The sequence below is a fragment of the Lissotriton helveticus genome, chromosome 1_1, assembly GCF_964261635.1.
Source record: "Lissotriton helveticus chromosome 1_1, aLisHel1.1, whole genome shotgun sequence".
Taxonomy (NCBI): Eukaryota; Metazoa; Chordata; class Amphibia; order Caudata; family Salamandridae; genus Lissotriton; species Lissotriton helveticus.
This window is the reverse complement of record NC_136057.1, coordinates 1,318,218,860-1,318,234,386: the sequence shown is the minus strand read 5'-3', so window position 1 is coordinate 1,318,234,386 and position 15,527 is coordinate 1,318,218,860. Positions and strand designations below refer to the sequence as shown.

At 45.6% G+C, this 15,527-nt stretch overlaps 1 protein-coding gene across 7 annotated transcripts in view; it reads left to right on the top strand.

Annotated features, from left to right (window-relative positions):
- BRD4 (bromodomain containing 4) overlaps positions 1 to 15,527 on the top strand; it is a 1,377,132-nt gene that overhangs the window by 185,033 nt on the left and 1,176,572 nt on the right. For all 7 annotated transcript variants that reach the window (XM_078681876.1, XM_078681852.1, XM_078681859.1 and 4 more), the window contains exon 4: positions 7,098 to 7,233. In XM_078681876.1, the coding sequence (XP_078538002.1) occupies positions 7,098 to 7,233 (136 nt within the window). The remainder of the gene's footprint in view (positions 1 to 7,097; positions 7,234 to 15,527) is intronic.

Here is a 15,527-nt window from a genome sequence, read left to right as displayed (position 1 = left end):
CCAGAAACAATCAATAGGAAATACTAGTATTATCAAACAATCAATCAATCAATCAATTTCGCAATTTGTCGTGTGTCACGACCTTACCCGGACCGCATGGACAGTTTCTCGTCTTCCGCTTCCAGCGCCCGATCGTCCTCTACTCTCTGTGGCTATCGCGGCACTCCTGGTGGTTCCCAGTCAGGACCGTAGATCACTCGGGAGAGGTCTGCTCGGAATCAGTGAAGTTCAGATGATCACTGTCAGACGAGGGTCTATTGGACAGGAGCTCTTCCGATCGTTGCAGTCGCTCACTCTGTCGTTGGGACCTCTCCCACTGGATCCACGTGTCGCTGATGGGCCCCGCGTTTGGGACGCCAATTGATAAAGATCAATTTACAATGGTCAGGCAATTTCAGTGGTTGTTTCCTAAGTTAGATTTGCCCGGCGTAAAACGCCTCTGATACCATATGAAGTTATTCAATAAAGAGGCAGGCGCTGGAGACTGGAAGACAGGAAACAAGTTTTATTCCGGCGGAGTAGAACACGTCAGATCGGACAACAAGGTATCGTCTCGAGGTGCTCTCTCAACCTCTCTGAGACCTGGTCTTTTATACACTGGTTCAAGACATGTGAACGTCCTTTATTACAACAAGGACATTGTAGAGCATGAGAATGACATCAGAACGATATCCCTGTCACCCCCCCCAGTTCCAGCCCATTCCAACACATGACAACAGTAGAGACCCTTTCCCCTCATATGTTTGGGAGGGGCTATCACGCAGCTGAGTGTTCTGCCGATCTCTCTGGAATGTGTGCGCCTGATCGAATCTCTGGGGGTGGAGGGTCGTGATCAATAGCGGCTTCTTTCAGGAAAGGCGAGTGCATACAGTAATGGGCAATAAACTGTATCCTCGGGCTAGAGGATGACCAGCGGTCCGTGCTGACGTTCAGGCTCAGAGGAAGGGGTCATCAAAGGAGGGGTATTCATGGACGGAGAGGAGGTGTTGGTCAAGCGCGGGGTGCGATTCCCTGGGACAGAGTCATGGGAGGGGAGGGCTCATGACTTGTGCCTGAGAGAGCGGGGGTAGTCAGGGTGCATGGGGGACGCTTGCAGGGTCAGGGAAGTGCGCTGATGAGTGATCGTGAACAGGGAGACCATGGTACCTAAAATGGCTGCCGTGTATGCTCGTACGTGGGTCTGCAAGATGGCGTAGATGATGTTCAATACACGAACTAAAATTCCACAGGTTTCTCTCCCTACCTTGGCTACGAAGGAGGGGGCTTCCAACACAGTGGTGGTGAGAGAGGCAGCAGAGGTCCGTGGTCTCTAGCTCCTTTTGGTGGCTATCAGGACTAACCTCCTGACAGAGGTGCTTCAGCCTGTGTCTTCTACCTCTGAACCTCTTTTACTCTTTATTGAACCCCTCACTGATGTCCTTCTGGAAACTTGTTCCAAGCCCAGCACAGGGGCTCCTGTGGACAGGGCAATCGCCTGCCGCCATCGCCCGCTCTGGAAGACCTAGCTTTCCTTACGCAACATCCTTCCCACAAGAGCTTGGTTGTCCAAAGGCGCATTCCCTTCTGCCACCCGATAGAGAATCCAAGAAGCTTGACCATCTTGGGAAGAGGAGGTTTTCTTCCTCCAGCTTGGCGTTGCGGTGAGTGAATACCTCTTTGGCCGATACTCTCATTCCATCTGGGACACTGTTGTGCAGGTGTTGCCTCAGTGCCTTGAGGAGGCCCGGACAGTTCTCTCCCAAGCAGTTGCGGACAGGAGAGACGCAGCAAAATTCACCATTTGTTGTGGACTAGACACCACCGACTCACTGGGCAGAACAGCTGCCTCGTCTATCATTATGACGCTACGACTGGTTGAGGACGTCTGACTGTTCAGGGGATGTCCAGTCTACCTTGAGGGACATGCTCTTTGATGGCACTTACCTTTTCTGCGACAAGACAGCCTCTGCGCTTTAGTGCTTCAAGGAGTCTCGAGCTACGGCCAGATCCTTGGGCCTACCATTCGTCCCCCTTCGTCTGCCTTTCACGGCTACAGAAGGAGCGCCCAGCCACGTCCTACCCAGCCAAGCCACTGAGTCATGCAAGCTGTCCAGCCTCTGCGTGGTGCGAAACCTAGTGTCCTTGTGGGTCAGGGAGATGGCAGGCAGGCCAGTCAACCCAGTCCCCATCTGCCACTGCCTCCAAACTCTCCTAGTCGATGTTTCAGGCCCATCATCAACCAATCGGACTCAAGATTCACCATCACCTCCTCCGCTGGTAGTCCATGACGTCAGACAGGTGGGTTTTGCAGATAGTCCGAAGGGGCTACTCCCTCCCCATTGAGACTTCCCTTCCTTCCTTGCCACCCTCCTATGACCGTATGTCAGAGAATCATTTGGCGCTCCTCCGCAAGGAAGTTGGGCTCTTTTGGCGAAGGGGGCCGTAGAGAGGGTCCCTGTGCCAGGAGTAGGACGTGATTGTTATTCCCGCTACTTTCTGGTGCCCAAAAAGGACAAAGTCCTGTATCTTATCCTATATCTCCAGACCCTCAACTTCTTCCTCCGGAAGAGGTTCAAAATGCTTACTTTGTCCCAGGTCCTTTCTGCCCTAGACCCAGGATAGTGGATGGTAGAGTTGGACTTGCAGGATGCTTATTTCCATATCCGCGTCCTGCCTGCCCACTTACGTTACTTACGGTTCATCATGGGAAAGGGGCTCCCCTTTGGCCATACCAGTGCCCCTCGGTTGTTCACAAAAGTGATATCTGCGGTTGCAGCTTATCTGCCCAGATCAGGGGTACCAGTCTTCCCCTATCTCGGCGACTGGATGTAGTCTCCCACCTCCAGACTATGGCATACCTCCTGCACTCACTGAGGTTTATTATCAACATGCCAAAGTCACACTGGGCTCCCTCTCAAAAGCTCCCTTTCATCAGAGTGATTCCTGGCACAGTGCAGTTTTGGGCCTATCTTCATGCGCAGAGAGTCCGGGATATTCGAGCTATGATACTGATGTTTCAGCCTCTATTCCGGATTTCGGTGAGAATGGCGCTGAGGCCGCTGGGGCCTCCTGCATCCTGCTGTTGGATCATTCCAGATGGTATTTGGATAATCCCTCTATACTTAAACAAGGGCTCGTGAAAATTGCAGGATGGATGCAAGAACATTTTCTTAAACTAAACGATGAGAAAACCGAAGTGATGATACTGGGCAAAGACAAAAAATTATGGGGCCCCCAACATTGGCCACAAGAAATGGGCCTACTCCCAGTCCCAGTAATACAAGCACGTAATTTGGGCATCATTATCGATGATTCTCTTAATATGCATCAACAAGCAGTGACAACATCCGCCACCTGCTTTGCCATTTTAAAATGGCTTAAAAAGATTTGTTGGATGCTACCAGAATCAACTAGGAAAACTGTAATCAACGCACTAATTACATCTAGGCTTGAATACGGAAATGTACTGTATCTAGGGGCAAAGAAAGCTACGATTCGCAGGCTGCAGACAGTTCAAAATGCTGCAGCCAGACTCTTATGTAAAATCCCTAACACAACCCCCACCACTAATTTATATTCGGGATCGCCACTGGTTAAAAATTGAGAACCGAATTAAATTCAAATCGCTCTGCTTTATGCATACAATTTCCACAAAAAAAGCCCCAAAATACCTTCAAAATTTGGTACATCCATATTGCCCCTCTCGTGCTCTTCGCTCTTCTGCAGCAAAATTTTTTATAATCCCTAAAATCAGACGTTCACGCATGGGCGGCAAATCCTTTTCTTTTCTGGGACCCACATTATGGAATTCTATGCCCATTGCACCCCGAAATGGAACCAATTACATGAGCTTCAGGAAAGCCCTAAAAACCTGGCTGTTCAACATCTAAGCTGGTCCTTGTCCATAGCAGAATTATTCATCTTTCAAATGCGCCGGGAAACCCTTTGTGGGTAGCTGTTGCGCTATACAAATAAAATGAATAATAATAATAATAATAATATTTCCGGGCACTGCAGCAGGACCTGAAGTTCCAGTGGGCACAGCATCAGGGGAATCTTTCAGACTATGTTCAGATCTCGGAGGGAACTGCGCACCAACTGCATTGGTTGCTAATGAACCAAGATTGGGTCGGAGGCGGATCCCTCTCCCTTCTCCAACCAGATCTGACAGTGATGACAGGTGCTTCACTCCTGACATGGGGCGGCTACCTGGGAGAGGCTGAGATCAGAGGCATCTGGTCTCCGGCAGAGTCCAGTCTTCATATCAACCTTTAAGAGATTTGGGCAATCAGACTGGCACTGAAGGCATTCGTTCCCTCTGTCAAAGTGAAAGTGGTGCAGGTGTTTGCCGACAACACCACCACCATGTGGTACTGCAACAAACACGGTGGACCCTTTGTTAGGAGAGACTCCGCCTCCGGATATGGGTGGAACATCAGGGAATATCCCTGGTGATTCACCACCTGGTGCTTTCTCTGAAACCCAGAATGGCCGAATTCGGCCGTCAGTGACTAGTTGATCAGGAATGGTGTCTCCATCCGAAGGTGGTGCTAGATCTCTTTCAGCGGTGGGGAGAGCTTCGGTTAGATCTGTTCGACCTCCGAAGAGAACGCACAATGACTGCAATATTGTGCCCTGGTGCTTGCTTGGCACCGTTTTTCGTCGCGAGTGGAGCTTCGGCTTCCTCTACGCCTTTTCACCTATACCACTTATGCCAAGAGTGCTCTGGTAAATCAACCACAACCCGGCTCAAGTCATTCTTGTGGCTCTGGATTGGGCACGAAGAGTCTGATATACTGACCTTCTGAACATGGCCAACGATCATCCGATCAGACTTCCCCTTCGAGAGATCTTCTGTCGCAGCAGCAGGGAATAGTTCTTCATCCGAACCTGTCCAGTCTCCACCTCCTTGTGTGGAGATTGAGCGGCGGCAGTTGACAACTTTCGACCTTCCTCCTGAACTCTGCGATTTCATCTTGGCAGCCAGCAGGGCTCTGCTATGGGCACCCTTGAGTGATATCTTTCAGGTATCTCTGCCTTTCCCAATCTTCCGGATTAGCACTATATGTTCAAGTCTCCCATTGCTAATAGGTTTCTTACTCACTTGTTTCCTCTTGTCTCCTTTCATAAAGCCCCAATAAGATTTAAATTTAGTTTTGACTTTTCTTGTGTGCTCTCTTCGAGCCACTTCATAATTGCCCTCTTGGGCTTCTAACCCTTAATACTGCTTTCACATTGCCTTCACCTCTGCTCGCATAGTTAGCCAGAACCAGGCTCTGTCTTACAAGCCTCCCTAGCTGTCTGTTCATCCAGATAATGTGGTACTTCGAACAAAAGCTTTGTTCCTCCTTAAAGTTGTCACATCCTTTCATGTAGGACAGTCCATTACTCTGCCTCCCTTTTACCCACCCCCGCAACCGCAGTACGTTTTGGGGCGTTTCCTTTCTCTGGCACTAGGCCTTCCCACACAAGTGAGGTACCATTTTTATCAGGAGACTTGGTGGAATGCTGGGTGGGTGGAAGTTTGTGGCTTCCCGCAGATTCCAGAACTTTCCATCACAGAAATGTGAAGAAAATGTTTTTTTTTTTTTACCAAGTTTGAGGTTTGCAAGGGATTCTGGGTAAAAGAACCTGGTAGAGCCACACAAGTCACCCCATCCTGGATGCCCCAAGGTGTCTAGTTTTAAAAAATGTACAGGTTTGCTAGGTTTTCCTAGGTGCCAGCTGAGCGAGGGTCCATAATTCACAGCTAGTCACATTGCAAAAAGAGTCCGATTTCACTGTAAAATTATGATGGGTCCACGTTGCCTTTTGGGTAGTTTCCTGTCGCGGGCACTAGGCCTACCCACACAAGTGAGGTACCATTTTCATCAGGAGCCCTGGGGAACACAGAACAGTAAAATCAATGTAATTACCAATTGCCATTGTATGCATTTTTAAGGGGGGTCTGTTACTGATGGAGTCTGGTGTATTGCCTACTGCTACCCTTAATTGATGACAGGCTAGTTGGCTGCTCTGTAGAGAGTATATCAAGAAAATGGAGGGACAGAGGGCACTTCCGACCTGGTGGAGGACGGGGTAGGTCTCGAGCTGATCAGCAACTGCTGAACTGGTGGAGGACGGGGTAGGTCTCGAGCTGATCAGCAACTGCTGAACTGACGCTGATAATTATAGCGTTTGCCTCCACCAGTGTTTCAAAGGAGCCAGGTATTCGCCCTAATTGTGTTGGTCTACATACATAAGGAACTTCGTTGCTATGTTTCGTTTGCTAGGTTAACAGATGATACTAATAGTGAACCAACCATTGTGTAGATGGTATACATGGTCCTGAAGAATTGCCACAGATTAACACACTAGGCAAGAAACATGTCGACCTTTAAGTTACAGCCACTAGTGGACATTATTCCTGAAATGGGCTGCACTTTTCGTTTTTAACTGGGACCAGTGGGTTCTTGAATTAAATTGAATTTGGAGCATCACTGTACTCCCCTTTTTTTTAAATTCTCCCGACACTACTGTTGCACATCCGTTCACACACATCTACACCATTAGGACCTTTACCCACACTGCACCCGACTGCTTGGGATAAAAATATCTCCAATAAAGAGCCCCTCATAGGATGCCCGACAGGCAATACAGTTCCGGCCCGACGAGGAGCATGCTCTTTGAGGAAGTATGACACCCAGCTGGTTGTGTAATGCCCCTATTTCCCAATTTGGGAGACACCCTGTCTCCACTATAGGGTCAGAGTAATATTCCTTCCTAGACTCCTCCTATTCCTCTGTTTTTCACATCAGGAACTGCATACTCTGCTCTGTAGAGAGCCCTTACGGAACCATTGTGTTGATATTGTATTGAACAGTCTGCAGCCCAACCTTTTGTACTTTGCCATTTGAAAGGATCAATCTTGGATCATTCATAAACCATTTATATATTAAAAACCAAGTAACTGATCTGAATATTATCCCCACATTTATGTAAATGTGATTTTTATGGTGCAGTTCTAAAATTGATTTATGTTTGCAGAGATTGGGGTGAGTCTTAAGCAAGCACAGTAATTGGAAGCTAACCATAGATTCATGTTTTATTTCTGGTGCCTATCATTCTTTTTTATGCAGCCTGGGGATGACATTGTCTTAATGGCTGAATCTCTTGAGAAGCTCTTCCTGCAGAAGATCTCTGAAATGCCTCAGGAGGAAACTGAAATTGTGATAGTCCAAACAAAAGGAAGAGGACGTGGGAGGAAAGACCCAGGTAGGTTGTTTATTTCTCTACATGTTACAGTGTAAAGGCAGCCAGTAAAATGTAAAGTGACGCTCAAGGCTCTCTGACTGTTCTGCTCTGGTTTTGGTCCATCAGATTACAGAGCACCAGAGGTATAAAATTCAGGTATGGACTTTCATCTTGTGTTTACCTATTGACTCGTTTTTTCCATAGCCCTTGGAAGCTAGATGTGCATACAAGCTGCCCTTTACTGCTCATGTAATGATTGAACTTAGATATCATTCAAATACCTTGTCTCTTTTATGTACCATGAGTCCTTTGATGATTTGAAGTTATATCACCTTCTGAAGTCACTTACTTAGAGTTTTCAGGTACATATAGGGTGTGGTATAATATGCTCACTGAGTGATGACATCAGACCCAAGGCTTTCAAACTTTACAGAAGTTTTCTAATCAATTTTCTTATAAATTTTACATAGCGCACATAAAGGTTTTTCATGCTTGGATTAACTCACATGGTAGACCAGTGGTCAAGTTTTTAAATTACACTCTACTCTGTACAGAGTGTGTGAAACCTTTCTTCACCTGACTACAGCGGGTCCACACTGTCTACTGCTCAATCTACCTTACACTGGAAGTTTGGTCTGTGGGCACTCTCATTCTAGCTATCTGAACACTTGCTGTTAAAGAATTTTTGTCTGCCTATTTTTTTTGCAGGTCTGTTCCTCACCTGAAACCTGTGGGATACCGGGGCTTCCCGAACTGGATCCCTATTGCTCTACCATATCCACCAGAACAAGGACAAAATGCACGGAAGTTGGAATGTAGAAGGATCATCGTTTTTCCCATCTTTGCTTCGGAGAGTATCTGAACAGATTGTCCTGAAATTTGTATATTTTAGCTAGGAAACTTTGAGGACTCCACAAGACTCTATACTTCTGCCTTTGACTCTGTATTTCACTTATTTACGGGGATGATGAAATGTATCACTAGTTGAGCTCCCTAGAGGGCTGCATATTGTAGCAGCTCTGGCGACAGCCCTCCAGCTGCTGAAGTTTAAAAAAAATAAAATATCTAAACCTGTTAGATGCATGGGAGGCTTATTGAGAAGTTAGCAGGCCTCCTGATAGGTGTTATTTCAGCAGAAAGATAAAGATGCATAGTCCTGTGCTTAGGACCACCTAAGACGCCCAATAACAGCATTTTCAAATATTTTACATTTCTTGCTGCATTTGTTAGATGCGTCATCTTAAAAATCAGTTAGAGTACAAATAGATTTATACATGTAGAACACAGTATCCTTATTTAAAATACCATTAAAACAATTCTATCTGGAGAGACACAATTGTATTCACTTCCTAGAATATCACCTAGAACACAGCCCCCCCATATAGGATTGTTGCATTATTGTTCTCTTTTGAAGAAGTGTCTGAAAGGAGAGGTCAACATCTGTTAGTAGAGGGGCATATCTAACTGCAGTAACATCCTTCATCACAGATGGTGCATTACAGGTGCTCGTAATCAACACACCAACAATCATAAGAGAGAAAGCATTACAGGATCAGAGTCACATTTATTAGACGTTTCAGTCTCTGATACAGGGATGGGGAATTCCTATCTCCCGACGCCCGAGACATCTAGATCTCTTAGGAGGGCAAGAGGTTTTAATTTGCATTTTGTCCAAAGGACAAGTAGACAGTTTTATGGTAATACGATACACTGCTGTTCAACCCTGTAGGTCACAGCCAGTAAATAAGTTGCTCTGAGCAGTTTATTGGCAGTGAAAGGGTCAATGCAAAAGCTGGGGCCTGCACTTTAATTTCCCCAGAGCAGAACAACAAAATGATAAAGCAGAGCTCAAAGTTGGAGCAAGCTCCAACTGCTCGTGTGGCTTCCAGGACCTCCCCTGGTCCTTTTATGTTCTTCAAGCATGAGACCCACATCGAGCTTCTCGCAGCTCCAGTATACTTGCAGCAATGGCATGTAAGAGGCTGCTTTTTCTGTCTCTTGGCCCCTTGCTCTAACTTAAACATTATGACCCCTGCCTTGTATTCTCTGCTCCACTCCTGGGCCTCATAGGGCTCCAATATCCCTGCTCATCTTCAACTCACTTTGATTTCTCTTCTCATGCACCCCCTCCTTGGCACGTTGCGTTTCCTGTACACCTTGTTACACCCGGTGCCTGAACCTGCTAGACCCACCCCACCACCCTCCGCTGACATCCCTGACCCGCTCCCCTTGGCCTCTCATGTCTTACGTCATCGAGGGCTTACATTAAAGCTCATTAGTTTCCCCATGGGCTTTCATGCAGGCCTAAGGCCACCATCAATTCTGTCCTTGCACTAGGCCTCTCATCTCACTTTGGGCCTGCACCAGAGGCATTGTGAACAGACCGCTGTAGCAACTACAGCAGCTGTAGAGTTTTTGATGGGCATCTTCAGTCTGCAGGTCCGCAGACAAACCCCATAATGGACTTGAAAGGGTGGGTGGGTGGGTGGGCGGGAGAGTGAGTGAAAGGGTGGATGAATAGATGCATGGATGAATAGTGAAAGGGTGGATGGATAGATGCATGTATGAATAAGTGTAAGGGTAGATGTATAAATGCATGGATGAATACGTGCAAGAGTGGATGATAGATGCATAAATTAATGAGTGAAAGAGTGAATGGATAGATGCATGCATGGATGAATGAGTGAAAGGCTGGATGGATGGATGAATGAGTGGAATGAAAGGGTGAATGAAGGGATGGGTGAGTGGATGGATAGGTTGAAAGTGGATTGATGAGTGAAAGGATGGACGCTTATTGAAAGGGTGGATTAATGGGTGAGAGAGTAGATGAATAGATGGCTGAGTTGGTGGGGATGGATAGATAGGTAGGTAGGTAGGTAGGTAGGTGGGTGGGTGGGTGGCTGGGTGGAAGGGTTGATGGATGGATGGGTGGACAGTTGAGTGTAAAGGTGGAGGGAGGGATTAGTTAAAGGGAGGATGGATATATGAGTGAATCGGAAGATGGACGGGTGAAAGGGTGGATGAACCAGCGAAAGCATAAATGGAGGAAGTGAAAGGGTAGGTGGATAGATGAGTGAAAAGGAGGATGGATGGGATGGATGGAGGGATGAGTGAAAGGGTGGATGAATAGGAGTGAAAAGGAGGATGTATGGGGTGAAAGGATGGATGGCTGAGCAAAAGGATGGATGAGTAAAAGGAAGGCGGGATGGATCAGTTGGATCGATAGGTTTGGAGATGTCAGGATAGGTTTAAACAGGGGCTTCGTTAACGCCCCACTTTAGCAGCTACAGTAGAGGTGGAGCTCTTCTGTCTGCAGCTCGGCAGACAAAGATTCGTAATTATTGTGAAAGGATGAATGGATGTGTGGGTGAAAGGATGAGTGAGTGGAAGTGTGACTGGCTAGATGGATGGATGGATGAATGAGTGACCGGGTTGGTTGAGTGTTGGGGATGGTGGATGGACAAAGGATGTTATAATGAAGGAAAGGATGAATGAGTGGATGGGTTACAGGGTGTAAGGATTAGAGAGCGAAAGAATGGATGAGTGTAAAGGATAAATGGATGAGTTGAAGGATGGATTGATGGATGGGTCGAAGGGTGGGTGGAAGGATGAGTGAAAGGGAGGGTGGATAGATGAGTGAAAGGGAGGGTGTATGGATGAGCGAAAGGATGGATGGATGGTTGAAATGGATAGGTTTGGAGATGGATGTGTAGGTTTGAATATGGATGAGCGGATGGACTGACGGATGAACAGATGGACGAACAGATTGGTGAAAGGATAATGGATAAAAGAATGAATGGGTGCCAATGAAAAGGTGAAATGCTAGATATCAGTGGGTGAAAGGATGAATGGATAGATGCTTAGATGGAAGAGACAAGAGAGCTATTCTGGTGAGGAGTCCAATGACTTTTTTCGCTTGCTTGGTGTCATAGGAACTTTGGATCGACGTGGGGGGTATTTTAATTTTCTGGTTACTCACTTGACCTACACTATGCTCCTTTCTCTACCTTGGGATTAGTAGGTAGGCGTGGTGCTGTATGCCAGCGCGTTTTTACTAGACCGCTAGTATTTGGTCTCATAAAGGCCACATTGCCATAGAAATTGCTGGCACTGAACAAAACTACTATGTAAAAGAGCAGAATGCTGTGACACGCAATGAAGCCAGCTCACAGATAGGAAGAGATAGCATTTTAATAAAAACAAAAGGTCTTGGTTAACTCAGATTTAATTAGGGGCTCAAATGTTAGTCACAAAAGTGCACCCATGATATATGTCCTTGTATTAATGCAGATTTACGTTTTTCATGAATTCACATGAATTTCCTTAAGTAGGCCAGGAAACCGTAGTCCCAGAAAATATTTGTGATTTGCATTTTAGCATGAGCAAATATGAATGTGCCCCAGCGGAAATCTGTTGAGTGTTTACAAGTTCACTTGTTCTCCAACCACATTTTTCCCAGCCCTGGAAGAAACCTTACTTCTGCCATTGTCAGGGGTAAATTGCCGACCTTTCTCAGTATGGGATAAGATTAGAGAAGAGCTGGTGAAAAACTCCAAAATTCAAATCCTTCTATAGTATTAGCCTGACATAACCAGAGAGGCTATTATCTGAGCTCTTCTATAAAGAGATTGCAGCCATTATTTGACGGCGCACTACATGGCATCAAAGGGACAAGTGGATTTTGTTACAGGACATGTAAATTTATGAAGCTACTTGTCCCATGAACAAGTACATATTTCATTAAATTCCACGATAGTGAAGAATGATCTTGGTGTTTGGGATAACGACTTGATGCAGTCAAAACAAACCACGTAGAAATCAAGATAATATTTTTAGCACTATAGTCTTTCCTTCGGTAGATACTCCAAAAAAGTGTGCAATCACTGACACAATTGTGAAAATGTGGCACAACAAGCTAGGTGATAATCTCATACCCACTGCCAAAACTAGAATTGGAGATTTGTAGGTGGGCAATAGCGTTGAGTGATTTAATTGTAGCAAATCATAAGCCAGGAATAGAAAAAATGCATGCAGGCATGCTAAGTAAAGAAACGGGCACATGGCATAAATAGGAGTTCAGTCAATAGTGACAAGTTTTTGTTTGCTCTGGAGTACTCCTGCGTACATCTATTTGAAACCTAAAAAAACTGAATGTGCCAAAATTTTCCCTTCAGGCATGTTGCCATCCTTTGTCAGAGGGGGATTGCACAGTCGAGTATATTGCTGCTGGATATTTGCACCACTGTACCTATTAATTGTACTGAAATTCAAGGTTTCCAACGTGGTATTAATTGTTGGGACACCCAAAATATCCATGTCCGATACACTATTCACATAATAAGAATACTGCGCTAGGCAATGTCATCAAAATGCCAATTCACAAAGACACACTAACAATGCACGATGTGAAAGTATTTCTTCCATTGCCAATAGATCCACAGTAAACTGCTTGGCTCTTGAAATAGCAGAACCCAGTCACTTAAGCCTTCCAGACAAATATTTAAATATTATGAATGAAGGACATCAACCAGCTACTTGAAAGTGCTATGCTTTAAAATGGAACAAGTACGCCAAACGGTGCATACTAAATAACAGAGTTTTAATAGATTAAGCTATTTATATTGTGAGGTTCCTGACACATCTAATAAAACTGTAAACCTAGCCATGCCTCTTTAAGAGTCTGTCTTTCTTCTATTGCTGCTTAAACTGAAGGTAAAAAAATATAACAAAAAGTTCCATTCGTTTAATCAATAGATTTCTAGAGGGAGCAAATATGTTGTAACCCCCACATTGTACCATTGCTACAATTCAATCTAATTTGAATGTTGGCAGGACTAATGAAAGTGCCTTTATGCCAATCACAAAGCTTCAATAAAGCACCCAATTCTTAGAAAAGCAGATTTTAGTTGCCATCACATCTCTATCAAGAGTAAGCAAAATGCATGCATTCGCTATTGAGCAGCACTATTGAATTATCTTAAAAGGCAAGGGTATTATGAGAACACATCCAACATTTATACCTAAAGTGGTTTCACTGTTTTAGGTTAGTCAAACTATACAATTGTCATCCTTTTTTTTTCTTCTCAAAAGCAAAAACAAATGCAGCTGACATGGCACTGCATATATTCGAGGTATGAAGACCATAATACACTGTATATAAGAAACAAAAGATAAACATTCTAAGCAAATCTTTTTAACACATGCATCACAAGCATTAGGTACAGTGATCACTAAAGGAACTGTTGCCAGATAGCTACTTCATACTATCCATACCTGCTATAGTTTGGCAAATAAATGTATTAAAGTGCAACCAAAGGCAGTCTGTTTGAAAAAAAGGTTCATAATTTTTCTTTGTTTCAGTGTATCTCTCCATTACATCTGCACAAGAAGCTCATGGTCATTTAAACATTCACTAAACCCTATTGCCCAGAAGATGCAAAGAAGAGGAAGTGGGGCAATCGATGCTGGAAGATTTATTTAGTACTCCTCCTTCAACTTCACTGGGAAAGTTATACTGCTGAGCAGCCAATGTTCAGCTTGTGACCCTATTAGAGAATTACCAAGCAAAAGAACCATGTTACTTACGTGTAAGGATGGTTTTAGCTAGATTCCCATGTGCCACTTTCAGATGATTTGAATAATTTACACAACTCCCCACTTCCTCGGTGAAGGAGGGGAGCTGTATAATATAAAAAAATTTAAAATGGATATAGGGGGGTATTGTCGTTTTATGGTACATGGCATAGTAAGCCTAGAGCCTAGTCGATGCCCACTAGAAGGTGGTTTGAATATAAACACTTCTAGACTCGGTCACTAGAGAGTCGATGTAGGAAAGTAGGATCAGATTTTTGGGTTACCCCCATTTTATGCTGGTGATATTCTGTGTTCTCACTAGGAGCCTGCTAATCAGGGCCTCAGTCACTGTGCTTCCTCCCTAAACTTGACAGTGGTAAGTACTTCGGTACCTTCACAATTGGCTACTGGTGTACCCATGTAAGTCCCTAGAATATGGTACTAAGGTACTCTGGCATAGGTACATCAGTGGTCTCCCATGGGCTGCAGCATGTATTATGCCACCCATGAGAGACCACTCAAACTGTGACTACAAGCCTGCCATTACAGCCTGTGAAAGTTGGTGCTAGCACTACCTACAACAGATACAAGATTCCTTATATCTGAGGACACTGCACATAAACCCTATAAGTCAGCCCTATGGCAGGCTCTTCAATCCTGAGGGCAGGGTGCTTGGTTACAAGTGTGAGGGTGCCCCTGCATGCAAGTGTTGTCAGCCATTTAATACATATAGTGGACATCAAGTCAAAAACAAGATGTCTAACTATGTATTGGCTGCACCGAAACCGGTCATGTTTGTATCAAACATGTTGGAATCCTACCCCAACACCGGTTCCAGCGGTGGCTATAGGATCCCATGTACGGGAGTCTCCCGTAGGGTCCCCTCCTGTTTTCCTGGTACCAGCCTGTCATGGTCTAATAGCAAGTTAGTGCTGCTGTCAACCCCAGACGATTTTCTGACCTCCTGCTGCTGAGCTTGAGCAGGGGAAGGCAGAACAATAGGTTTACTGCCACAGGGAGGTGTGACCACCACCCAGGCAGGACTTAGTATAATGGGCTGGGGTTGGGGCGCCTTTCAGCGCCACCAGACTGTTTTGAAGGGCACATTTGGTGCCCTCCTTACATACTCCAGTTTGAGCCAGTTCAGCGAGCTGTTGGCCCCCCTCTCTGGCGTGAAACTGGAAAAAAGGACATGGGTATACCCTCCCCTCTGTCCAGCCCCTCCTTTGGAAGGGACCCTTAAATCGCCTCAATTCTTTCCCTAAGGTACTTAAGGGCTTACCTGTGGGTGGTTCTTCAGATATATCGTGGGACAAGATTCAGATCCGAAACAACTTCAACTCCAACCGTCTGGGCACCTTGGACTTTGCCTGGAACCGAGTGCCTCAAGGAAGACTCCTGCTGCTCCTAGTCTCGTTGTCCTGCCAGTCTTCTGTGCCTGTGCTCCATCCAGGTTCCTCTCCAGGCCTGTGGTCATTAAGGACACCCGAAGTAATTATATTGAGTGAGTCACTCCCCTGCATCTGTAGACACCGCAACCAAGCTGACCGGTCGGCTACTCCTGACGTCCTATGGACTCTGAAAGGCTCAGCAACTCCCTCGAAGTCTGCACTGTCTTCTCAAGCAAGTTTGAGGCCAGTATCCCATGTCGGAACAGCTGGAATAGAACCCCTGTGCACAGCGTCAACCTGTCGTTGCCAAGGCTTAATGATTCGCTCCTCCAGAGAACTTCGGGCTACAAG